Below are 26,296 nucleotides of genomic sequence, written 5' to 3'. Positions count from 1 at the left end.
TTCATGAGCAGAGTCCCACCTTGGTGTTGGAGGACATTGAGCCCGTCTGCCTCCTGTTTTTATCTGCTTTCTCTATAATTACTGTTACACACTCATCCTGTGGCCCAGACATAATTACAAATGGAGGGTCCTGGAGACTGAGTAATATTCCATTTCTGTCCAATTCCAAGTGAGCGGAGCAGATCTTTAATTGAATCAATCCAAGGACACACTTCCTGGTGCTGTGATTGTGACTACTTCATATCCTGATATAAAGTATCCCACACCCCACCGTAGAGACTGCACTGATTAGGTTCACCATCATCATGTACAGTTGTAGACGAGGATTGTGTCCCATATGACACCCTATTCCCTGTCTAGTGTGCTACTTTTGACACAAGTAGTGTTTTAAACAGGCATTTGAGACGCAGCCTAGTCAACTGAGAGATCACTATTAGTCATGTGTAACATGCTGTTTGGGTTGCTTTGGAATTTTTGAATTCCGGTAACTCCTACAGATGGCCTCGTTCACTGTGCCTTACCTCAAAATTTAGAAGAGGGAAACATTTAAGAGGAAAGTAAAATAAGTACCCCAATAAGTGAATGTGTGTGTTATGTCAGGAGATGAGTCATCCAATCAGGCCCTCGCAAAGAGGACCTGACTGAGTGGGTGACATCACAGCAGATGTTAGGCAGCCTAGCAACCACTGCTGCTATGGATACCTGTGTGCTTTGATGGTACTTCCTGGAAGTGAAGAGAAACAAATGTAATTCTCAACGGTGCAATAGATATCATTAAATACATCTGTGTAGCCTTATGACTACCTGTGGCCATCAAATGCTATATGAAATGTTTCCCCAAAGATTTTAGAACTAAACCAAGATAGGCCACAGCTTGTCGTTTCAAATTGGAACAAATGAGCCATAGTGGGTAGAGCCAAACACGAGCTAGATCCGATGGCGCGTTCTAGCATACATTAGCATATTTCTGTTGTGGAACGTCTGCTCTGAAGTGCGCGTGTGCAATAACTCAATTCGCCTTTGCATTCCTTTTAAACAATGCCATTTTTTGCAACTTTGTCAGGCTAATATCTACAGAACCTAGTCCACTCTGTTGGTAACCGATTCTAGTTTTGGGAACAGAACTGTATTGGGAACAGAACTGTATTGAGATCAAATGTTTCATCGGTAAGTACATTTGCAGAATGTCGGCCCAAATCCATCTTCTCCCACTGCTGGCCACTGGGCTTCCTCTCACTACCATATTTACTACCATACCATAAACGCCATCCGGATGCTTCACATTTTATACATCTGATGAAATATCTAGCTGTAGCTGCTCTATCTAGCTATGCTAATAGGCTTATTCAGCAATTTTGTGGTATAGGCTACGAAAAAGCCCTTAGTTCACAGGGGCCCTGTTAACGCAGAATTCTGTGTTTTTCACACAGCAAAAAAAAAGTGCCTAAGAAATATCTTGCTGCTTTTGTTAACGCATCTTAAATGCTTCTTATTAGGGATGAAAGATATCGTAATTGGCCGATATTAGCTAAAAATGCCACCTCAGTATCGGCCCTATGTCTAGTTTAAACGCTGACGATAACCTCTTTTGGCACTTGAACCGCTAGCGGGACACCTACGACAACATCCAGTAAAATTGCAGAGCGGGAAATTCAAAATACAAAAATCATAATATTAAACATTCATGAAAATACAAGAGTCATACATAAATTCTTGGTAATCCAACTGTTGTCAGATTTCAAAAAGGCTTTACAGCGAAAGCATACCATCCACTTATCTGAGGACAGCGCCCCACACATACTTTTTCAACCAGCACAGGCGTCACAAAATCACAAATAGCGATTTAAATAAATAACTTACCTTTTTGAAGATCTTCCTCTGTTTGCAATCCCAATGGTCCCAGCTACACAATGGGTGTTTTATAGTACGTTTATAGTAGAATAGTATGTTCAACAGGGAAGATAAATAACGAAGAGCGAGCACCTCATTCACGCACCAACAAGACTACTTTTCTAATGAGACACCTTGTAGTTCTTCCAACTACTTCTTCCAACTATAGGCTACCACTGAAATGGCCTGTGACTTCAAAAAAAAAGAACTGGATGGATTTCTCTGGTTCTCTTGCCATATCAGTTACGTTATACTCACAGACATTATTTTAACAGTTTTAGAAACTTCAAAGTTTTCTATCCAATGCTACCAAGTATATGCATATCCTAGTTCCTGGGCCTGAGTAACGGGTCACGTCAGTCATCTGAAATTCTGAACAAAAACCAGTCTCCAAAACAGGTTTTAAAAACTGATGTGAAAGCTACCGTGCATACCTATATAACGTAATAACTGCTCGTGAAATGTTGCGCTACACGTGCAACACAGGACTCCTAACCTAGCCCACAATGTCTGCTGTGTAGATCGAGCAGTCATTTGAAAGAGTAAGACATTTTTCAGCGAGACAACTCAGCCGAAATTCATTAAAGCCAAGATAACGGAATTCATTACCCTTGACAATCAACCGTTCTCTGTCATGGGTGATGTTGACTTTCACCGACTGGTCGAGCACCCGGTACACACCACCAAGTGAGCTATTTTTTTTCAGATGTTGCCTTACCGGAGTTACACAGTAATAGCGTCACTGCTATTAGCTTCACGACATGCATACTATGGAATGCTGTTTGGGTCTTTGCATGTCAAAGACAGTAGCACTGTCAAAGCTGTACAAAAATGTTAGACGGTGAGACTTTTTTTCCTGAGCTATCTTTACCTTAGACAGGAAAATGCTCGACTGACTTGTGGTTTTGGCTTTACTGTGTTTCGCAGCTCCGAGTTGGACATTTTCAAATGGATAATGTCTAGCGTTCTGACTACCTTCTCCAGTTTAGGCACCTAATCTGGAAAGCATAGGGAAACGGAATGACTGGAGTGAGTCAGCAGCCTGGTGAAAGTGAGATGAGACTACCGTAATTTTTAAGAGGGCTAAACTATCTTCGTTGTGAGTGGTTTCAGTACAGGGATGACTGAAGTGCACAGCTAGGCCTGAATATTGTGTCTTTGGATGCTTTGAATTCTGAATCAGTTTATTAATTCATCACTTTGACCTTAAAAAAACAACACTTTAATCATGCTGTTATTCTATTGAAGTATTTTGGCAAACGTGTTAACGTTTTGGTCAGATTACATGTTTCTTGTCTTTTCCCGCCATAGGAAGGAGCGTTTGGAGGCTTTGGTACAGTCAGTGAACACCGAAGAATGCAGAGTCAGTCGAGGACGTTGGCAGGTGAGGTGTTTTTATTTATGTACACTACATGACCAAAAGTATGTCGACGCCTGCTTGTTCAACATCTCATTCCAAAATCATGGGCATTAATATGGAGTTGGTCCCCCATTGCTGCGCCACTCCTCTGGGAAGGCTTTCTGCTAGATGCTGGAACTTTGCTGCAAGGACTTGCTTCTATTCAGTCACAAGAGCATTTGTGAAGTTGGGCACTGATGTTGTGCGATTAGGCCTGGCTCACAGTTGACATTCCAACAGTCCAAGTTGACATTCCAATTCACCCCAAAGGTGTTTGATGGAGTTGAGGTCAGGGCTCTGTGCAGGTCAGTCAGGTCAGCTCTGTGCAGGTCAAGTCTTCCGCACTGATCTTGACAAACAAATTCTGTATGGACCTCGCTTTGTTCTCGGTGTCGTTGTCATGCTGAATCAGGAATGGGCCTTCCCAAAACTGTTGCCACAAAGTTGGAAGCACAGAATCGTGTAGAATGTCTTTGTATGCTGTACTGTTTAGGGTCCTAGCCCAAACCATGGAAAAACAGCCCCAGACCAATATTCCTCCTCCTCTAAACTGTACGTTTGGCACTATTTCTATTTTATTTAACCTTTATTTCAATGTCAGTTAAGAACAAATTATTATTTACAATGACGACCTACCAAAAAGCTTCCCGCCTGGATGAGGGCTGGGTTTAGAATAAAAATATAGGACAAAACACACATCACGACAAGAGACGACATAAAAATACCTAAGATGACAACACATCATGGCAGCAACACATGACAACATGGTAGCAACACATGGCAGCAGCACATGGTACAAACATTGGGCACCAGCAAGAAGGTAGAGACAACAATATATCATGCAATGCACCCACAACTGTCAGTGTCTATACATTCGGGCAGGTAGTGGTCTCCTCGCATCTGCCAAACCCAGATTTGTCCATCGGACTACCAGATGGTGAAGTGTGACTCATTACTCCAGGGAACGCATTTCCAGTGCTCCAGTGTGCAATGGCGGCGATGCTTTACACCACTCCAGCCGACGCTTTGCATTGCACATGGTGATCTTAGGCTTGTGTGTGGCTGCTCGGCCATGGAAAACCATTTCATGAAGCTTTCGACGAACAGTTCTTGTGCTGATGCTGCTACCAGAAGCAGTTTGCGCCTTGGTAGTGAGTGTTGCAACCGAAGACAGTTGATTTTTGCACGCTTCAGCACTTGGCAGTCCCATTCTGTGAGCTTGTGTGGCCTACCATTTCGTGGCTGAGCCATTGTTGCCGAATCCACTAATTTGAAGCGGTGTCCACATACTTTTGTGTGTATATACAGTGCATTCGGAAAGTATAAAGACCCCTTTACTTATTCAACATTTTCTTACGTTACAGTTTTATTCTAAAATGTATATATTTTTTTAATTTCTGGGGAATTTACACAATACCCCATAATGATGAAGCGAAACGGGTTTTTAGACATTTTTGCACATAAAAAAAATGAAATACTGAAATACTATCTTTACACATGCATTCAGACCCTTTACTCTGTACTTTGAAGCTCCTTTTGGCAGCAATTACATCCTCAAGTCTTCTTGGGTATGACACTACAAGTTTGGCACACCTGTATTTTGGGAGTTTCTCCCATTCTTCTCTGCAGATCCTCTCAAGCTCTGTCAGGTTGAATAGAGAAAGTTGCTGAGCAGAACCTCCTTTTAATGCCCAAGATATTGGAATGAGATGTTTGACAAGTAGGTGTCCACGTACTTTTAGTTGTGTGTGTGTGTGTGTGTGTGTGTGTGTGTGTGTGTGTGTGTGTATACAATCTCTCTCAAAAGTAGTAGAAGTAGCCCCACTCATTTGAAACCCATTATTTTTGTTTGTTTTGTACCAGTTACTCCCACGCAGGAGAAGAAGCCCAGAGGCCGACCCCCGCGGACCCTGACTGCACAGAAAGGGCCCGCAGGCGCCGGCCCTTCCCCCTCGCCTTCCTCGGGGAAACTCGAGGGCCAGGAGTGGCCTGTGGAGAAGGCCAAGCGGCTGCCCGGGAGGCCGCCTGGCTCTGGAGAGAAGAGAAGAGGCCGTCCTCCGGCCTCTGGGACCCAGAGAAGTTTGCAGGCCGGCAGCCATACAGACAATGACAGCAGGCAGGTGGGGCAGGAGCACAGCTCCACAACTACACACCGCAAGGACCGGGACGAGGAGAGGAAAGCCACAAAGAGAACGCCCCTGGGCTCCGTGCAGCAGCACGACACAGAGGCCAAGCCTCCCAAAGCGAGCCGCGAATCCAAGGTGACCAAACTGAAGCGGCTGCGGGAGGTCAAACTGAGCCCACTCAAGGCCATCGCCAGGAAGTGTGTGCCGGTGCCCGGTGTGCCCCGGCGCAGACGAGGACGGCCTCCATCTGCTGAGCGCCTCAAAGCTGAGGCTGCTGCTGCCCAGGCCTCTTGTTCAGAGGAAACCAAACAAAAGTCCTTCAGCGTCCGCCGGGACAGAGATATGGACCCCCACACTCCTCAACAGCAGTCTAAGCTCAGGGCGTCCCACTTTGCTGAGGAGGACGACAGCCCCGACGTCCACAGCTCCTCAAGCCCGCTCCCCTCATCCTCTCCCTCCAAGCTGGGCAGGCCACTGAACCTGAGAACCAGCCCTCGCCACATCAAGCCCGTGCGCATCGTTCCCCCCTCCAAACGCACTGACGCCGCAATCGCCAAGCAGCTGCTGCAGCGCGCCAAGAAAGGTGCGCAGAAAAAAAAACTGTTAGAGAAGGAGGTGGTTGCCATAGGAAGCCAAGGGGCAGCAGCCATGGAGGCAGGCATCCGGAGGAGGAGGAGAACGCAGCTGAAGAACATCAGGCAGTTCATCATGCCCGTGGTGAGCACTGTCTCGCTGCGCATCATTAAAACCCCAAAGCGCTTCATAGAGGACGAAGGCAGCTTCGGCGCCTCTCACCCCCACATGAAGATGGCACGGTTAGATGCTGTTCCGCCCCCCGTCGCTGCTCCCCATCCCGCTTCGGCGGCCTCCCCCATGCGGGCGTCTACAGCTGCAGTCGCCGCCGCTGCTAAAGCTGTGACCGCAGCTCCGGTCGACACCATCGCTCCCCCGCCTCCCACTGTCACACCCAGCAGGGCCACGGCCGTGGCGGCCAGCCTGCTCAACAACAGCTGCAACAACAGCACCAGCAATGGGCGCTTCAGCAGTAGTGTCGCCTCGTGTGGCTCCAGCGCGGTGTCGCTGCACTCCTCCCAGCTTTCGTCGGGTGAGTCGTCCCGATCCAGCAGCCCCAGTCTGGACGACTCGTCGTGCGACTCCCAGGCTTCGGAGGGCACTCAGGCCCTGTCCGAGCCTGATGATGAGCATGACGACGAGCGAGACCACTCCCCATCCTCCCAGGGAGAGAGGGAGGGGGACATGCTGCACTCCTCCAGGCATCCGTCAGAGCCCGAACCGGAGCAGCGTGTTCTGATTGAGCGGGGCCGGAGGGGCCGCAGAGGGCAGGGTGTGGGCAGGGGCAGCCTTGGGGCGAGGGGAAGAGGCAGCCTGGTCACCGGAGGGAAGAAGGCTATCATCAGCCCGGCCACGGGAGTTTTGATGTCCAACTCTCAACAAGCCGCCTCCGCCGCCTCCTCGTCTTCGTCCCCCCCGCCCCCCCCTCTCCTTAGCTCCCCGCAGCAGGCCCAGTCAGGCTCCAACACAGCGGAGCATCACTCCCACTCCCCTTGGATCCTGCCCCACCCGTTTCTCCAGGGCCAGTCATTGGTGCTCTCCAGCCTGCAGGACAAGCGCAGGTCCATCCTGAGAGAGCCCACCTTCCGCTGGACATCTCGGTCTCGCACCGATCAGCAGTACTTCTCCTCCGCTAAGTATGCCAAGGAGGGCCTTATCCGCAAGCCTATCTTCGACAACTTCCGCCCTCCACCTCTCACGGCACAAGACGTGGGTCTAATGCCCCATGGTGCTGGTACCGGGGGCGGTTGCTTCAGTGGGTTACTCTGCGCCGGGTGGTGGGACTGGGGCGGGCACCCGTCTGTTCTCTCCACTACATCACCACCACCACCACCAGCAGCAGCAGCACCCCTCGTCCCGCTTCGAGTCGCCACTCCAGAAGCGCAGCCCCCTGCTGCGCGCCCCGCGCTTCACTCCCAGCGAGGCGCACTCGCGAATCTTTGAGTCTGTCACCCTGCAGTCGTCATCAGGGAGCAGCCCGGGATCGCTGTCTCCCCTCCAGTCCTCCCCCAAGTCGGGCCGGTCGGTGAGACGCAAGAAGAGGACAACCCCGGGACCCCTGCGAGGTCAACCCCGGTCCCCCTCACACTCCATGACCACGAGGAGCAGCCAGCCAGGGGCCCCGCCCGGGAAAGGTCCCTCTGAACTGTCTGTGCTGACAGGCTCCATCTCCACTGGTGCCAGCAGCACCAGTAATTCCCTCGGCTCTCTGCCCACTAGTGCCTTAACGCCTGCTGCTTTCAGCACCTTCTCACCGGGCCCCCTGGGCCACTCCACACACGGACCTCCCTCCTCCGAAGGACATAGAGCAGCTGGGAGCCTTGGTGGTGCAGGTGCCAACTCCGCTTCTTGCTCCTCTTCCCAACTCTTCTCTCTCTTCACTTCCAGCCCCCAGGAGACGGGCCGTGGTGCTGGGAAAGGGGGGAGAGAGAGGAGCACCTCGGCTTCCCGGGACACTGCTCCTGTCAAGGAGAAGGAAAGGGAGACCGAGAAAAGCAGAGAGCGTGAGAAAGAGAACAAAAGGGAGGGCAGAAAAGATTGGGAGAGGAGAGGCAAGGCGTCCACTCCAGACGCCTCTCCCAATAGGACACCCAGCCTGTTTGCCGGGGAGGGGCAGGAAGGGGAGGAGTCTCTGACGTCCCTCGCTCCTAAAAAGACACCTGGGAGGAAGAAGTCTGTTCCCGTGGACTCTGTTACAGAGGCATCACCTGTAGAAAGGGCTGCAGTCCACTCCTCTATCCCCCTTATCTTGACCAAGGGCCGCGCCTCCAAAAAGACCCGGCCCTCGGAGAGGGGGCCAGAGGCTGAACTTGGGGAGAAGGAGAAAACAACATGTGTCCCTGCCCAGCAGGCAGGCCTTCCCCCGGGGCAGACCGGCAGCAAGAAGCCCCCGGCGGTCCCATCCTTGGGCTCCATGCTGGCGCACGCCGAGAAGCAGCCTGTGGCCGACAAGCGGGTGGCAGGCCTGCTGAAGAAGGCCAAAGCGCAGTTGTTCAAAATCGAGAAGAGCAAGTCGCTGAAATCCCCAGACCATCCTAAAGTTCAGGTTAGTTCCCCTCTTCCTCCCCCGCAGCCTCTTCTCCGCTGACTAGGGCTATTTCTGTTGGTTTACTTTAACACGGAAAGGGTTTTGATACGTTTCATTGCCATCTCCTCACAACCACAATGAAATCATTTGACATGATTCTGAGAATGTTTGCTGCCATCAATAGCACTGTGAGTGTTTTGAACACAGACTGAAACTTGATAGCAGGAATGTCCCTGAAAGGGGTTTATTCAAGGGGAATTCTGCCAAACCACGTTGTACATTATGCATTATGCAGACAGACTTGCAGAAATATATTCTCCTTTAGAAAAAGGAGGTGTATGTATTTAAGAGGACTGTCGTCAACTGGTAAGAGAGCCTTGAGAATGATGGTTTACAGATTAGGGCTGTCATGATACCAGTATGGTGATACTTGATTTTCCACTAAAACAAAAAGAACTTGAAGCAGACAGAACTCTGCTTCAAGACTTTGCTGTATGTAAATGATTGTATGGGAGTCTATAGCTTGGAAAATAAACCAAATGTGACTGCGATAACAGGCTATGTGTCTGCAACATAACTATTTTCCTCAAGAAATGTAAGTCTGCTTCATGCTTTGCTTCCTTTCCACGAATCTGCATAGCTTGTCAATACTGGTATTGGGACAGCCCTATTACAGAGTAGCCCCTTTCAGAGACTGATTTAGAGTTAACATAATTTTAAAAAATCTGTTTTTTAAAATAATCATAATTTAAACACAGACCCAGAATTCGGCCACTTTCTCGAGCCAGTGAAGTGAGTTTTAACTGTCCAGATTTGTTTTGGCTTTACTCCACCAGAGTCATGAGAGCGACTCTTCGGAGACGTCGGTGCGAGGGCCGCGCATCAAGCACGTGTGTCGGCGCGCCGCTGTGGCCCTGGGCCGCAACCGGGCCGTGTTCCCCGACGACATGCCCACTCTCAGTGCCTTGCCGTGGGAGGAGAGGGAGAAGATCCTGTCTTCCATGGGGAATGATGGTGAGATCCGTGTTAAACGGGCACGTCCCCTTTTGAATATTTGTAATGAAGTATGACCCGCTCGCATAATCAAATGCTCCTCCGACAAATCAATGAAGTCGTGGCGTTTGATAAGGGCCGTATCTCATTGTGTTTCATATGTTCCTGGCCTGGCACCCCATTACAAGAGTGATTACCGGTTTCCACTTGGGACCTTTTTTTGATCCGTCACCATATTATGCTGTGAATGCTCCCCCCCCAGACAAATCTTCAGTGGCGGGCTCGGAGGAGGCGGAGCCCCAGTCCCCTCCCATCAAGCCGGTGATGAGGCACACCAAGATCATCCAGGAGGGAGGGGCGGCGCCGAGGAAAGGGCGGCGGTCGCGACGCTGCAGGCAGTGTCCCGGCTGCCAGGTCCCCGACGACTGCGGGGTCTGCACCAACTGCCTGGACAAGCCTAAGTTCGGTGGCCGCAATATCAAGAAGCAGTGTTGCAAGTGAGTATGAGGAATTGAGAATCCTGTTATGTTGACTTGAGTTGAGCGATTATCCCAGTCTCACTCATTTCACGCCACAATGTTTGACTGATGTGACTGACTGTAATGTGACAATGTGACTGACTGTAATGCTTGTATGTTGTCGCAGGGTCCGAAAGTGTCAGAACTTGCAGTGGATGCCTTCCAAGATTTTTCTCAAGAAGCAAGTGAAAGGTCTGTGTCTGCATAAAGCCACATTGTCTTTGTCATTCACAGTTCTCCGTGTAATTGATGGGATTGTATCATTTTTATTTTTAGGCAAAAAATACAAGAAGAAGAACAAACTGTCTGAAAAAAAGGAGGCTTTACACCCCGTCAAGGGCCCAACAAGCACTGAGCCCAGTCTCAAACAGGTCCCGCTCCCTTTGAAGGAGGAGCCCCCTCGCAAAAAGAGTGTAACTCCTCCCCCGAAGCCAGGTGAGGAGAAGCAAAAACAGTCACCGCCACAGTTGCAGTCCCCCCCAGCCGACAACTCTACCCCCCCAAACGACCAGGCCCCCAGCTGCACCACCGCCCCTGGGCAAGACCAGAAACATCCTGCACCGACACCCACGGGTGCTGCTAGTAGGAAGGAACGTAAGCCCCAGCAGCCCACCCCTCCCTCCTCCCCTTCCTCCTTCTCTTCCTCATCGTCCTCCTCACTCCAGAGCTCCCCCTCCCCACCAACACCCCAGCCCCAGCAGCCACCACAGCAGCATCAGAGGCCGCAGCCCACCCAGGGGACTGCAAAAAAGGAGTGCGCAGCTTCCAAGTCTCCGCCCACAGAAACCAAGAGGAAGCCCCAGCAGCAGAGCTTAGCCACGCCCATCACAGACACGGGTAGGAGGAGCCATAGCATGAAATCTCCAATTGTAATGGTTATTATGACCCCTTTCTGAAATGGCTAGAATATAGCGGTTTTCCCTTGCACGTTAGTATATCTAACTGTTAACGCTAATAAATAATATAATTAAGTTTCTCTCTTGATGCGTTCTAAAGCACTGATTTGCTCTAAATGGGATAGTAGCTAACGTTGGTACTCTTATAACCTGTGTCCCCTCAGCACCCGAAGGGAAACAAATGAAGAAACAGGCATCTCGCTCTGTCCCACCACCACCTAAACCCACCAAACCAAAAGAGAAGGTATGTTCTGCACTAGGGCTGTTGCGGTGACTGTCTTACCGCCACACCGGCAGTCATGTGTCATGACCGCAGTAAAATTCCATGTGACCCCTGAGTCACGGTAATCTCCTCTTATGCACTCAGGACTTGCGTTGGTAGTACCTAACTCGCTAACAACCATCAGGTCGCTAATGGCCTGATACTCAGGGCTCTATTGTCCATCTAACCACTCTGGCATCAATGCAAATGCAATCAAAAATCACAAACACTTATCATCAAAACAGTATCATGCTTTTAAAACTCATCTCACTGGGGATGATTCATTTGAAGGATGAAGTTCAACAGCCGATTTGAAACTGAGTGAAAAAACACACACACACACACAGTACCGGTCAAAAGTTTGGACACAACTGCTCATTCTTCTTTATTTTTACTATTTTCTACATTGTAGAAGAATAATATTGAAGATTTCAAAACTATGAAATGGCACATATGGAATCATGTAGTAACCAAAAAAGTGTTTAAATATATTTTGATTTGTATAACTTTTTTTGGGGGGGTTACTAACTGCAGAATGCTGTGGTAGCCGTGCTGGTTAAGTGTGCCTTGAATTCTAAATAAATCACTGACAGTGTCATCAGCAAAGCCCCCCCGACACCATCATACCACCACCTCCAAAAATCTCAAATTTGGACTCCAGACCAAAGGACATATTCCACCGGTCTAATGTCCGTTGCTCGTGTTTCTTGGCCCAAGCAAGTCTCTTCTTATTGGTGTCCTTTAGTAGTGGTTTCTTTGCAGCAATTCGACCATGAAGGCCTGCTTCACAAAGCCTCCTCTGAACCGTTAATGTTGAGATGTGTCTGTTACTTGTGAAGCATTTATTTGGGCCGCAATTTCTGAGTCTAGTAACTTTACTTTTTTGGTTACTACATGATTCCATGTGTTATTTCATCGTTTTTGATGTCGTCACTATTCTACAATGTAGACAATAGTAAAAATAAAGAAACCCTTGAATGAGTAGGTGTTCTAAAACTTTTGACCAGGTAGGTAGGTATGAGAACCGGCAGAAAAGCGGCCTCCATTTGCTATTCGAGTGCATACGAATGACGTGATCACTTGACAAGAGAACAGCGCCTGCAACCTATCCTTCACAACTAAAGGTGCCAGATAACTCTAAATCTAGCACATAGGACCTGGTTTTTAAGTGATCACTTTTACGCTCAACATAGGCACTTCATATGCACACTTGAATGGGAAAAATGTCTTATTTATTCAGTTATATTCTTCTTACTATGCGATAAAATAATGGCACGGAACTTATAAGCATATCTTGTCTGCTAAATGAACAAGCCTGCATCCTATGGTATGGTGCGTAGCCAGAAAACACACAGTAGGCCAACTCATCTTCTGAAATGCATTTTCTTCATATAATGGTTCTTTAGACACGCCTAAAAAAATAAATATGGATTTATTGTCATGGTGTACATTTTTTAAATACATTTATTAGAATTTCTTCAATGTTGATGTGCATCGGCTGCTTGTATGTGGCGTGGAGGCCTGGAAATGTTAGATGTGTTTCTGGTAACGGTCAGTTACCGTGAGACCGGCAGTCTTTTGCATGACAAGAACCGGCTGACCAAATTCCATGACCGCCACAGCCCTATTCTGCAGTTCCCTTTATGACATGACGTTTTTTGTAAGGCGTTGCCAAAGGCAAATGTCCATCTTTGGATGGGCAATTAAGTGATATACAATTCTTCTATTCCATAAGTCCCATGCATGCCACTTGGCCTTCATCCCTGACCCCTCTCCTCTACCTCCCCAGCAGCAGAAGCCGTTGGCCAACAAACCTGAGAGCAGTACTTTAAACTTGCTGAGCACTCCCTCGACTGGGGGCACCGCCAAGCAGAAAGTGCCCTGCGACGGAGTGCACAGAATCAGAGTGGATTTTAAGAAGGACCATGACGTGGAAAACGTGTGGGCCACGGGCGGCCTCGGCCTCCTCACCTCCGTGCCGATCACCCCGCGGGTCGTCTGCTTCCTCTGTGCCAGCAGTGGCAACGTCGAGGTGAGTCACGGGTGCCTCTTGCAAGCTCTCTCTCTACCAAGGTGAGGACCGGCTGGCCTCACTCTCAAAATGAGGGAAACGGAGCGCTTATAACTAACTTATAGTTAGTTATAAGCAGTGGTGTAGAACGCCCCGGTGAGGGTATTGGTAATCATACCGTTGGAGTATCTAAATACCCTAGTATAGTATACAGCAACAAACACTCAGATGGCACAACAGGCCACATGGTTTAGACCAATAGTGGTGTTCTTCAGGCAGTTCAAAGTGTCTGAAATAATGCCTCTCTCACACACACACAGCCTTTTTATATCCACACATCCCACTTTAGTACCCATTTTTATTCATTTGGAACCGACTGAAAACTCCCCAATGCCTGTGTACTGCACCGACATGCCTCCCTCCCTCTCTCTCCTTCTCCTCCAGTTTGTCTTCTGCCAGGTGTGCTGCGAGCCCTTCCATCTCTTCTGCTTGGGGGAGACTGAGCGCCCTCTGGAGGAGCAGTGGGAGAACTGGTGTTGCCGCCGCTGTCGCTTCTGCCACACCTGTGGCCTCCAGCACCAGAAGACTAAAGTAAGGCTCTCCCTTTCGAATGATTTGAGTGAGTAACAAGGGCTATTTAGCGGTTTGAGATTGCGTATTTGTTTTGGTCATTTTCTAGGAAGTAGATCAGTAGCGTCAGTCGACGTGTCTTCTCCTGCTTGTGGAAAGAAACGCATGAATGTTAATTCACGGAGCTAAAGCGAAACAACAAATTATTTTGAAATCTCATAATGACACGCCCTCATCTTCCTGAGTTATTAGATTGGGATGGGGATTTTCCAATATCCCACGGGGACTTTTCAGAAAATATTCATTACAGAACCAGTTACTTAATCATGCTGTTTTACTCCTCTTTGTCATTCTAATCAGGGTTTTGAGCCAGACAAATAAAGTATGTGTCCCAAATTGTTCCCTTTTTAGTGCACTACTTTTGACCAGACCAGGTCAAAACGGAGTGCTCTAAATATTGAATAAGATGTCATTTGGGACACGTACCTTAACAATATCATGAAGGCCTTTCGGTATGCACTATTGGGAGAAACTTCCCACCCCTTGTCTAGCCTTGCTATATCATTATCCCTGTAATGTCTGGCTCTATTCAATGTCTTCCACAAAGAGGTAGAGAGATTTACATTTCAAGCTTCAATGTTTGTCTAATTACAAAGTGAGGCAAGATTGGCAGTTAGCAACCTAACTTGCTTCTCTCCACCTCTTTTTTCCCCAAGCAGCAACTTCTGGAGTGTGAGACGTGCCGAAACAGCTATCACCCCGAGTGCCTGGGACCCAACCATCCCACCAGACCCACCAAGAAGAAACGAGTCTGGGTATGCATCACGCCATTCTTCTCCTGCTCCCTCATCCAAGCAGTAAAATGTGTTTTTTGTTAGTGTATATCTGGCCAGCAGACCCAAAGGTTAGGAGGGCTAGGCATATAGATTGAAATTGGTGAAGTTTAGGGTAAGGTTTAGACGGTTTAACTGCCTGCCTTTTTTGTTTAACCATTAATTGTCATTGAACAAATTTCTCATGAATTCTCCCTCTGTGTCCTCGTTGTGTCCAGATCTGCACCAAGTGTGTTCGCTGTAAGAGTTGCGGGGCCACAAAACCCGGGAAGGCCTGGGACGCCCAGTGGTCACATGACTTCTCCCTATGTCATGACTGTGCCAAACTTTTCGCTAAAGGTGAGTCACAAGCAGGACCATAAATAATCATTTTGAATTGGTTACACTGGTGCTCCCAACTTAAAGTTAGGAGCACCACATGGAACCCAGAACCTTTTTTTACACAATTAATAGAGCCTGTATTGGGCTGCTTTTGAGATACCTTTGAAGCACTTTTTTCCTTTTCTTTTTTTCCTAGAAATGAATATGTAACACTAAATACATATTTAGTTTATTATAAAAGCTTAAACGTTGATACGAATACCTGTCATTGAAAGTAGTCTTATGTGGAATATTAGGTTTCTACATTGTGTAAAATAACTCTTCCTATTGTGACTCATTACGTTGAAAATGGTACACTGTCTCTTTAAAACGTCAGGTTTTTGATGACGACATGCAAGCGATCTGTCAATCGTTGTCGTCTTGAAGAAGCTATCCCTTTTCCTTTCTGTGCCCCCCCCAACCAGGTCGTTAGCCAGTCAATGAGGTAACATGACTGAGCAAAGTGTAAACAAATGGTTAACCACGTCCACCCGTGACTACTTTTAGAACTGCCCAAGACATAGTTTATGAATGTGTAATGCGGTCTCGGCGAGCTGCGACAGGAACGTCAAAATGTTGCACCATTTAATATGGGTCAGCTCTTGACCTGGTTGGGCTTAGAGGCAAGCCGTTTTCGCTGTAGTAGTGGTGCAACCAGGACGCTAACGAATGTGCACTCGCTAGTTTCTCTAGGGCACTTGGAAACAACGATACATCGAAGCCCTGTCATTACAACAACTATTTGTCTGGGAGATAAGTCACACAGTACTCCCCCAAATAAAACTCATGGTCGCACAGAAAAATATTTTGTCACAAATGTGACCAAATTGAGACCTCTGGTCTCAAGTAATGTAGAAGGATGTAGCTCTACAGTACTCGGGCTATTGCCTCACTGTCTACATCTGTAATTGACCAAGGAAAATGTCAAAAGCATTCATTAGGAGGCACACCGATATATAAAATGTTTTGCTACTCGATACCATCTACTGTATGCTGCTCTGTACCATCACTCATTCATATATCCTTATGTACATGTTCCTTATCCCCTTACACTGTGTATAAGACAGTAGTTTTGGAATTGTTAGTTAGATTACTTGTTGGTTATCACTGCATTGTCGGAACTAGAAGCACAAGCATTTCGCTACACTCGCATTAACATCTGCTAACCATGTGTATGTGACAAATAAAATTTGATTTGATTTCTAGTCGGCAAAGTCCAGGTAGACCCTTCTGGTTTCAGTCAGTTTTGTCCCTAAAGAACACGACCCTGGCATCTGTCTCCTCAGTACTATGAGAAGGGTTGAGTAGGGTTTGAGGATAATTTTTTTTCTATGACCCAACGACTTGTGTTTTCCAGGTAACTTCTGCCCCCTTTGCGATAAGTGCTATGACGACGACGACTACGACAGCAAGATGATGCAGTGTGGGAGGTGCGACCACTGGGTCCACTCCAAGTGTGAGAACCTCACAGGTTAGCGGGCGCTCTTGTTTCACAACTCGACTCACTGGAAACAATGCCATCTTTCAGTCTGTCTGTTTTTCATCACCTCTCCTGTTATGTGATACAGATTTGAACTCTGCACTGTTCTCTCATTTGGCTGCTATATGTTCACTACTTAGGGGTATTATATTTAAATGTGTTGATATCAATTTCAACTTCTGTTGATATACCCAAAAACACTTGTAAAATGCCTTTCCGCAGTCATACTCGGCATGAATCTGTTGTCAACACTTTTTGATACTGAGAATTGACCGATAACCAACCGATAAATGAGTGTAAAAAGTCAACCTCCCTCTCTGCTACCTTGTCTCCCACCACCAGACGAGATGTACGAGCTGCTGTCCAATCTGCCAGAGAGCGTGGCCTACACCTGCACCAGCTGTACGAAGCGCCAGCCGGCCGAGTGGAGGACTGCCCTGGAGAAGGAGCTGCAGGGCCTGGTGCGCCGGGTCCTCACCGCGCTGCTCAACTCCCGCACCTCCACGCACCTGCTCCGCTACAGACAGGTGAGGAGAGAAGGGGATATCGGCTTGCATGTTTAGGGCCAGGAGTTTTTCCTGACCGTGTAACTTCGCCAGGGAAAGACTTAAAGCTCTGGTTATGGGGTGTAACCTGGCCAAGTTTTTCCTGCTCATGTGACAGGGGTCAGGAAAAACTCTGGGGACTGGAATGTCGGCTATAACTAGGGCCTAGAGTTTGTCCTGGTTTGGTTGCATGACCAGGGAAAAACACCTGGCCCAACAGATTAAACAGTGGCAAAAAGTATGTCAACCCTTTGGAATTACTTGGACTTCTGCATAAATTGGTCATAACATTTCAGTCACCACAATAGACACATAGTCTGCTTAAACTATTAACACAAACAATTCTACGTTTTCATGTCTTTATTGAACACACCGTGTAAACATTCACAGTGCAGGTTGGGAAAAGTATGTGAACCCTTGGATTTAATAACTGGTTGACCCTCCTTTGGCAGCAATAACCTCAAACAAATGTTTTCTGTAGTTGCAGATCAGACCTGCAGAACAGTCAGGAGGTATTTTTTGACCATTCCTCTTGACAACTGCTTCAGTTCAGAAATATTCTTGGGATGTCTGGTGTGAACTGCTCTCTTGAGGTCATGCCACAGCATCTCAATCAGGTTGAGGTCAGGACTCTGACTGGGCCATTCCAGAAGTCATATTTTATTCTGTTTTTGATTTACTTCTGTGTTTTGGGTCGTTGTCCTGTTGCATCACCCAACTTCTGTTGAACTTCAATTGGAGGACAGATAGCCTTACATTCTCCTGCAAAATGTCTTGATAAACTTGGGAATCCATTTTTTTGTCGATGGCAAGCTGAGGCAGCAAAGCATTCCTAAACCATGATGCACCCTCCACCATACTTTACAGTTGGGATGAGGTTTTGATGTCGCTGTGCTGTGCCCTTTTCTCCACACATAGTGTGTTTTCCTTCCTTCCAAACAACTCAACATTAGTTTCATCTGTCCACAGAATATTTTGCCAGATGCTCTTTTGCGAACTTCAGACATGCAGTGGCTTCTACCGTGGTGCCCTCCCATGAACACCATTCTTGTATAGTGTTTTACATAACATAGATTCGTCAACAGAGATGTTAGCATGTTCCACAGATTTCTGTACGTCTTTAGCTGACACTCTAGGATTCTTCTTAACCTCATTGAGCATTCTGCGCTGTACTCTTGCAGTAATCTTTGCAGGATGGCCACTCCTAGGGAGCGTAGCAACCGTGCTCAACTTTCTCCATTTACAGACAATTTGTTTTACTGTGGACTGATGAACAGCGAGGCTTTTAGAGATTTTGTAACCCTTTCCAGCTTTATGCAAGTCAACAATTCTTAATCTTAGAGGTCTTCTGAGATCTCGTTTGTTTGTGGCATGGTTCACATCAAGCAATGCTTATTAATTAGCAAACTCAAATGTTTTTTAAATATTTTTTTTATATGGCAGGGCAGCTCTAACCAACATGTCCAATCTCGGCTCAATGATTGGACTCCAGGTTAGCAGACTCCTGACTCCAATTAGCTTTTGGAGAGGTCATTAGCCTAGGGGTTCACATACTTTTCACAACCTACACTGTGAATGTTTAAATGATGTAGAATCAATATAGACCAGAAAAATAAAATAATGTGTGTTTTTAATTTAAGCAGACTATTGTTGTGACTTACAATTTGATCTGATCATCATCTATGACCCAATTTATGCAGAAATCCAGATCATTATAAAGGGTTCACATACTTTTTTCTTGCCCCTGACATATTTTCTTTCTATGTCTGACGTGTTAGGTGAGCAAATGGAAAAATAGATCAGATGTATTTTGTCATTTGACTGTCCCCACCCCTCTCGCTCTCTTTAGGCTGTGATGAAGCCGCCTGAGTTGAACCCTGAGACGGAGGAGAGTTTACCCACACGTCGCTCCCCGGAGGGGCCCGACCCCCCGGTCCTGACCGAGGTCAAGCCCCCCAATGACTCCCCCCTCGACCTGGAGTCGGTGGAGAAGAAGTTGGCCACCGGGCGCTACAAGTCTGTGGTGAGTCTAAAATCACATGCCACTCATGTGATCTCACAACCTGGCACTTTGAAAACACAATCAATCAACTGCCCCGCAAAAGTGTCTTTTATATTTGCAGACTGTTGCCTCAGTCCATTTCAATCCTTTCATCCCATCCGCACCCACCCAGCATTGTGTGAGAACAGGAGCTATGTTTGTATGAGTGCAGAGCCACATTATCCACAGACACCTGAGTAGTGGCATGAATGCTCATCCCCCGGGGAGCTGTCTTCGCTCAGTTCAAATGCAGTTCACAGGCAGAGAGAGGGATGAGATGGAGGGCAGTGTGTCACTCACTCAGTGCGGTGTTTTCTCCTTTCTTTCAGCTTGAGTTCAGTGACGACGTAGTGAAGATCATCCAGATGGCCATCAACTCGGACGGCGGGCAGCCAGAGAACAGGAAAGCCAATAGCATGGTCAAGTCCTTCTTTATCCGGGTGAGAAGAGCCAACAGGAATTGGCCTACAGAGAGCTTGCTTAGCCTCCGCTTCAGTAGTATGCTGAGGAAATATATATAAATGCAACATGCAACAATTTAAGATTTTACAGAGTTCATTTTTATTTAACTCAAGGAAATCATTAAATTTAAATAAATTAATCAAGCCCTAATCTATACATTTCACATAACTGTGAATACAGATATGCATCTGTTGGTCAGAGATAGCTTTTTTTTTTTTTTAAGGTAGGGGCTTGGATCAGAAAACCAGTCAGTATATGGTGTGACCACCATTTGCCTCATGTAGTGCGACATCTCCTTCACATAGAGTTGATTGTGGCATGACAATGGGCCATAGGATATCGCCACGGTATCTCTGTGCATTCAAATTGCCATCGATAAAATGCAATTGTGTTCGTTGTTCGTAGCTTTTGCCTGCTCGTACCATAACCGAATCGCCACCATGGTGCACTCCTGTTCACAACGCTGACATCAGCAAACCGCTCGACCACATGACGCCATACACCTGCTCTGCGGTTGTGAGGCCGGTCGAACGTACTGCCAAATTTTTGAAACGAAGTTTGAGTCAGTAGGGAAACATTCCATTCCATTCTCTGGCAGTCGGCATGCCGATTGCGCACTCCCTCAACTTGAGACATCTGTGGTGTTGTGACACAATTGCACATTTTAGAATGGCCTTTTATTGTCCCCAGCACAAGGTGCACCTGTGTAACGATAATGGCTCTTTCATCAGCTTCTTGATATGCCACACCTGTCAGGTAGATGGATTATCTTCGAAAATGAGATGCTCATTAACAGGGATATAAACAAATTTGTGCACAATTTGAGAGAATGAAGCTTTTTGTGCATATGGAATATTTCTGGGATCTTTTATTTCAGCTCATGAAATATGGGACCAACACGTTACATGTTGCATTTATATTTTTGTTCAGTATACTAGTATTCACCCTGATTTCAAAAGTAGTGCACTATGTAGGGCGTAAGGTGTCATTTGGGATGATGCTATAGCTGTTTGCTTTTGTTTCTATTTGAGTCATTTGAGCCACATTGGGTTAAGACAGTGGTACTAAGCTCTTGACACAGTTTAAGTTTATATTCTTAAACTATTTAAAAAATGCCCAGGTCTGAAACTACCTTTAAAAAAATGTTTTAATGTATGTATGTTTTTATCTCTATATTAAATCATTTCTGTTTAACAATTTAAGTTCCTTACTGTGTTTTTCAATTAAAATGGTTTAAAAACAAAAACAAAAACAAAAATAGCCTCTTAGCAAAGGGCAATTTCTCAAGCAAGAATTTGGCTAGGAATGTCAGTGGTCTGAGTGGGGAAGGGAAAACTGAAAATGAGCTGTTATTGGCAGAGAGTTTTGGAACGCTTATTCGTCTATGAACTAATTTACCGCATGGCGACGTCACCACGGAAGGCCAAAACTCCATCCCACCAAAACAGGCTGACATTTCAGCTGGTCTTTTCAAACTGCTCTTACACTAAAAGGGCATTTTCATAATTTTCACAGTATTACTACAACCTCATAGTGGAGAAATGTAATAGAAAACATGCAACTCAGGTTTTTGACTGCAGTGGGCCTTTAATGTCTATTTTCCCCGTCTCTGTTGCAGCAAATGGAGCGCGTATTCCCTTGGTTCAAAGTCAAGGAGTCCAGATTCTGGGAAACGCACAAATTCTCCACCAAGTGAGTGTTTATAACAGCAACATATCAATGAGATTACACGAGTCTAATAGATCGGTACACATGCTGCCTGTCGCATTAATGATTCATATTGAAATGACACACTGAATTATTGTTACAGTAGATTATGACTCAAGATACATCTTATATCCTAAGTGAACTTAACTTTTCAATGTACTGTCTGATACTCCCATGCGTTGTAGGCCCCTATGTGTCTGTGTAAACACTGACTGACCCACTCGAGGAGCCAAGTCCACCTGAATGTTTAGCTCTCTTCTTGCCATAGATCATGAATTGTGCATGCTCCCACTTCCATTGTGTGAAGGGGGCCAGCCCGTGTCCCCTTTGTCATAATGAGCTTTGAACACTCCTCTGTGGTTGCCCTGCGGTTTCAGCAGCACTGATTTTAGTCCCTGCCTTCCAATCCCATTTTGTTGATTTTAAATATTTAAAGTGCGTGTAGCAGCTATTTCTCAATGCCAGAAACTCCTCTAGTAACTTGGAACAACCCAGGAAGACATTCCCAAATCAAAAACTCATCTTTATTATAATTTTTTTAAATAATACTTTTAATATTGTTCTATAAGTTAAGTTTGGTTTGAGTTTTTTTTCCAAATCGGCTCTAACTAAGGAAACAACCAGACAAAGCCTCGCGGTCAGCATTGCACAGTGAGGAATTAAAAAGCCATGCTCACCCTTCATATACTCGGGGTAAAAACAATTTAAGAAACAAGCTGTGGCGTAGTATGGAGCTAGCTAGCAATTGCATAGGAAGTGTTGCTGCACCCTACCACACAAAGCTTGGCCAGCTTGAATAAACAAGTGTCAGTGTGTCTCTATAGCAACGCAAATTAAACACTTTGGAAAAAGTGTGATACATTTGTAAGAATGAGGCGGACAAATTGGGCGTCTACTCGTCAATCTGTGGGGCACAACGATGGAAGGGGGGGTTTCAGCGAAGCATTGCTTTTCAAGGTGGATGCTGTCCCGACCAACGTGGCTTATAAAGTATTAAAAACAGCCAGCAGAGCGCGCATTATTCAAGGCTTCACCGTGTAAGTGAAAGAGCTAGCTTAACACAACCAACTAATTCCAGCGAGTGGAAGGGGGGGGAAAGTAAGGAACTTGTCTGTCAGCCCTGCATTAAAGACCAAAATTGGCTAAAGAAAATTGTGATAAATGAAGTATACTAGTTTAATTTAAGGACCCAAAAATTGACAGCTGCGCCATACAGGTTGCAAAAGAGTTGAAGAGATTTCCGATGTACCGATTCCATGGCGCGTATGGTTTAAGAACTGATACACAAAACAATGCTGGATTTAAAACTTCATTTTTGAATTATTATACAAAATTCTTGCAGTAATGATATATGGGGTATAGCCATCCCAGATTTGCCCCCAATTTATTTGCACCTTTTATTTAATCTTTATTTAACTCGGCAAGTCAATTAAGAACACATTTTTATTTTCAATGACAGCTTGGAACGGTGGGTTAACTGCCTCGTTCAGGGGCAGAACGACAGATTTTCACCTTGTCAGCTCGGGGGATTCAATCTTGCAACCTTACAGTTAACTAGTCCAACGCTCTAACCACCTGCCTCTCATTGCACTCCACGAGGAGCCTGCCTGTTACGCGAATGCAGTAACCCAAGTTAGGTTGCTAGCTAGCATTAAACTTATCTTATAAAAAAATATATAATCATAATCACTCGTTAACTACACATGGTTGATGATATTACTAGTTTATCTAGCGTGTCCTGGGTTGCATCTAAACGATACGGTGCGTATTGTTGCTCCAATGTGTACCTAACCATGAACATCAATGTCTTTCTTAAAATCAATACACCGAAGTATACCTGCAAATTTTGCTGCAAATTTTGCCACCAGAGACTCTAGGATCGCGCCCAGGCTCTGTCGTAACCGGCCACGACCGGGAGGTCCGTGGGGCGACGCACAATTTGGCCTAGCGTCGTCCGGGTTAGGGAGGGTTTGGCTGGTAGGGAAATCCTTGTCTCATCACGCACCAGCGGCTCCTGTGGCAGGCCGGGCGCAGTGCGTGCTAACCAAGGTTGCCAGGTACACGATATTTGCTCCGACACACATTGGTGCGGCTGGCTTCTGGGTTGGATGGCGCTGTGTTAAGAAGCAGTGCGGCTTGGTTGGGTTGTGTATCGGAGGACGCATGACTTTTAACCTTCGTCTTCTCCCGAGCCCGTACGGGAGCTGTAGCGACAAGATAGTAGCTACTAAACAATTGGATAGCATGAAATTGGGGAGAAAAAGGGGTCAAAATTCAACAACAACAAAGAGTGTAAGGCCGGAAAGATGCGTTTATATACGATTCAAAGCGGGTCGAGTCTATACCGGTCTGTTTTTCTTGCAGCAGTGGCCTCCTCCCCAACGCTGTGTTGCCCCCCTCCCTGGACCACAACTATGCCCAGTGGCAGGAGCGCGAGGAGATCGCCCGCGCCGGACAGCCCCTCAGGAAGAAGATCATCCCGGCCCCTTGCCCCAAGACCCCCGGAGAGCCCTACTCCCCCCCTCCGCCCCGGCCTCTACTTCCTCAAACACCACCTATGCTCCACGGTGAGTCTGCTCAACACAACTATAGGGCAACACCTAGGGACAAAAGTAGTGCACCCGTTCCCTATATACGATATAGGGAATATGGTGCCATTTGGGTTACACACCTACACTAAGTATTTAATGGATACACTTTTTGATTCTGTTTCAGTTGCAGGAAATGATGTGTTTGTGGCTTGCTTTCTTGTCTCTCTCAGACCTGAGCTGTGAAGACAGTCCTGAGCTGCTCCCACCCCCTGGTGTCAGTGACAACCGCCAGTGTGTGCTGTGTCTCAAGTACGGAGATGACAACACCAACGTAAGTCAAAGTTGGGCTAAACACCACCTTAGCAGTCGCGATTAGTCGTGGTACAGCTCTTGATCGTGTTCTTTGTGCTTGTGTCTGGTTTCAGGAGGGCGGCAGGCTGCTGTACATCGGGCAGAACGAGTGGACTCACGTGAACTGTGCCCTGTGGTCAGCCGAGGTGTTCGAGGATGATGATGGCTCTCTGAAAAACGTCCACATGGCCGTGATCCGAGGGAAACAGTTGGTAAGACTAATAAACCAAAATACCTATTTGTACGAGATGTACAGTGCTTTTGGAAAATATACAGACCCCTTGGCTTTTTCCACATTATTTTACTTTACAGCCTGAGTATAAAATGTATTAAAACAACAAAGTCCTCTGCAATCTACACACAATACCCCATAATGACAAAGTGAAAATGGGTTATTAGAAACTTTTGCTTTTTTTAAAGTATTCAGACCCTTTGCTATGAGGCTCAATTGAGCTCGGGTGCATCCTGTTTGCATTGATCATCCTTGAGATGTTTCTACAACCTGATTGGAGTCCACCTATGGTAAACTCAATTTGTTGGACATGATTTCAAAAGGCACACACCTGTCTATAGAAGGTCCCACAGTTGACAGTGCATGTTAGAGCAAAAACCAAGCCAAGAGGTCGAAGGAATTGTCCGTAGAGCTCCGAGACAGGATTGTGTTGAGGCACAGCTCTGGGGAAGGGTACCAAGAACATTTATTCAGTATTGAAGGTCCCCAAAAACACAGTGGCCTCATCATTCTTAAATGGAATAAGTTTGGAGCCACCAAGACTCTTCCCAGAGCAGGCCAGCTGGCCAAAATCGGGGGAGAAAGGATTTGGTCAGGGAGGTGACCAAGAACACTATGGTCACTCTGACAGAGCTCCAGAGTTCCTCTGTGGAGATGGTTGTCCTTCTGGAAGGTTCTCCCATCTCTGTTGCACTCCACCAATCAGGCCTTTATGGTAGAGTGGCCTTAGTAAAAGGCACAGCCCATTTGGAGTTTGCAAAAAAGCACCTAAAGGAATCTCAGACCATGAGAAACAAGATTCTCTGGTCTGATGAAACCAAGATTGAGCTCTTTGGCCTGAAAGTCAAGCGTCACGTCTGGAGGAAACCTGGCACCATCCCAAAGGGTGAAGCATGGTGGTGGCAGTATCATGCTGTGGGGATGTTTTTCAGCAGCAGGGACTGCTAGTCAGGATCACAGCGAAGATGAACGGAGCAATGTCGAGATCCTTGAAGGATTTTGGGCTCCTGAGTAGCGCAGCGGTCTAAAAGAAACTGCAACTCGTTGCAAGAGGCGTCACTATAGTACCTGGTTCGAATCCAGGCTGTATCACATTCGGCCGTGATTGGGAGTCCCATAGGGCAGCGCACAATTGGTCCAGTGTCGTCCGGGTTTGGATGGAGTAGGCAGTCATTGTAAGACATTTTTTTCTTAACTGACTTGCCTAGTTTATTTAATAAAGGTTAAGTACAATAAAACATTTAAAAAAATGTTTAATGAAAACCTGCTCCAGAGCGCTCAGGACCTCAGACTGGGGCAAAGGTTCACCTTCCAACACGACAATGACCCTAAGCACACAGCCAAGACAACGCAGGAGTAGATTCTGGACAAGTCTTTGAATGTCCTCGTGGCCCAGCCGGAGCCCGGACTTGAACCCGATCAAACATCTCTGGTAAGACCTGAAAATAGCTGTGCTTCAATGCTCCCCATCCAAACTGACAGAGCTTGAGAGGATCTGCAGAGAAGAATGGGAGAAACTCCCCAAGTACAGGTGTGCCAAGCTTGTAGCGTCATACCCAGGAAGACTTGAGGCTGTAATAGCTGCCAAAGGTGCTTCAACAAAATACTGAGTAAGGGTCTTAATACTTTTGTAAAAAAAACTATTTTTGCTTTGTCATAATGGGGTATTGTGTGTAGATTGAGGGGGAAAACATTTTTAAATACATTTACGCTTTATCGTAAATTTGTTTGGGGAAAAAGTCCAGGGGTCTGAATACTTTGCGAAAGCTCTGTTTATTTTTAGTAAATGGATATTCCATCTTCATGTATGTGTGCGTTTATTAATTTAGTATGTGGACACCCCTTAAAATTAGTGGATTTGGCTGTTTCAGCCACGCGTTGCTGACAGGTGTGTAAAAATTGAACATACAGCCATGCAATCTCCATAGACAAACTGGCTGTAGAATGGCCTTATTGGAGAGCTGTGACTTTCAACGTGGCACCGTCACA

General features: G+C 46.6%; 1 protein-coding gene across 1 annotated transcript in view; it reads left to right on the top strand.

Annotated features, from left to right (window-relative positions):
• LOC124018147 (histone-lysine N-methyltransferase 2A-like) overlaps nucleotides 1–26,296 on the top strand; it is a 47,956-nt gene that overhangs the window by 6,542 nt on the left and 15,118 nt on the right. Inside the window, 20 exon segments of the mRNA XM_046333417.1 lie at nucleotides 3,202–3,274; nucleotides 5,153–7,233; nucleotides 7,235–8,533; nucleotides 9,352–9,529; nucleotides 9,771–10,005; nucleotides 10,154–10,218; nucleotides 10,303–10,863; nucleotides 11,087–11,166; nucleotides 12,974–13,216; nucleotides 13,640–13,786; nucleotides 14,482–14,580; nucleotides 14,817–14,937; nucleotides 16,316–16,429; nucleotides 16,781–16,965; nucleotides 18,833–19,006; nucleotides 19,354–19,464; nucleotides 21,105–21,178; nucleotides 23,558–23,760; nucleotides 23,955–24,055; nucleotides 24,150–24,287. Of these exon segments, the coding sequence (XP_046189373.1) occupies nucleotides 3,202–3,274; nucleotides 5,153–7,233; nucleotides 7,235–8,533; nucleotides 9,352–9,529; nucleotides 9,771–10,005; nucleotides 10,154–10,218; nucleotides 10,303–10,863; nucleotides 11,087–11,166; nucleotides 12,974–13,216; nucleotides 13,640–13,786; nucleotides 14,482–14,580; nucleotides 14,817–14,937; nucleotides 16,316–16,429; nucleotides 16,781–16,965; nucleotides 18,833–19,006; nucleotides 19,354–19,464; nucleotides 21,105–21,178; nucleotides 23,558–23,760; nucleotides 23,955–24,055; nucleotides 24,150–24,287 (6,282 nt within the window).

Source organism: Oncorhynchus gorbuscha, unplaced genomic scaffold (genome assembly GCF_021184085.1).
Source record: "Oncorhynchus gorbuscha isolate QuinsamMale2020 ecotype Even-year unplaced genomic scaffold, OgorEven_v1.0 Un_scaffold_4:::fragment_6:::debris, whole genome shotgun sequence".
NCBI lineage: Eukaryota > Metazoa > Chordata > Actinopteri > Salmoniformes > Salmonidae > Oncorhynchus > Oncorhynchus gorbuscha.
Note: the sequence above shows the minus strand (reverse complement) of the source record. Positions and strands in the feature narration are given on the sequence as shown.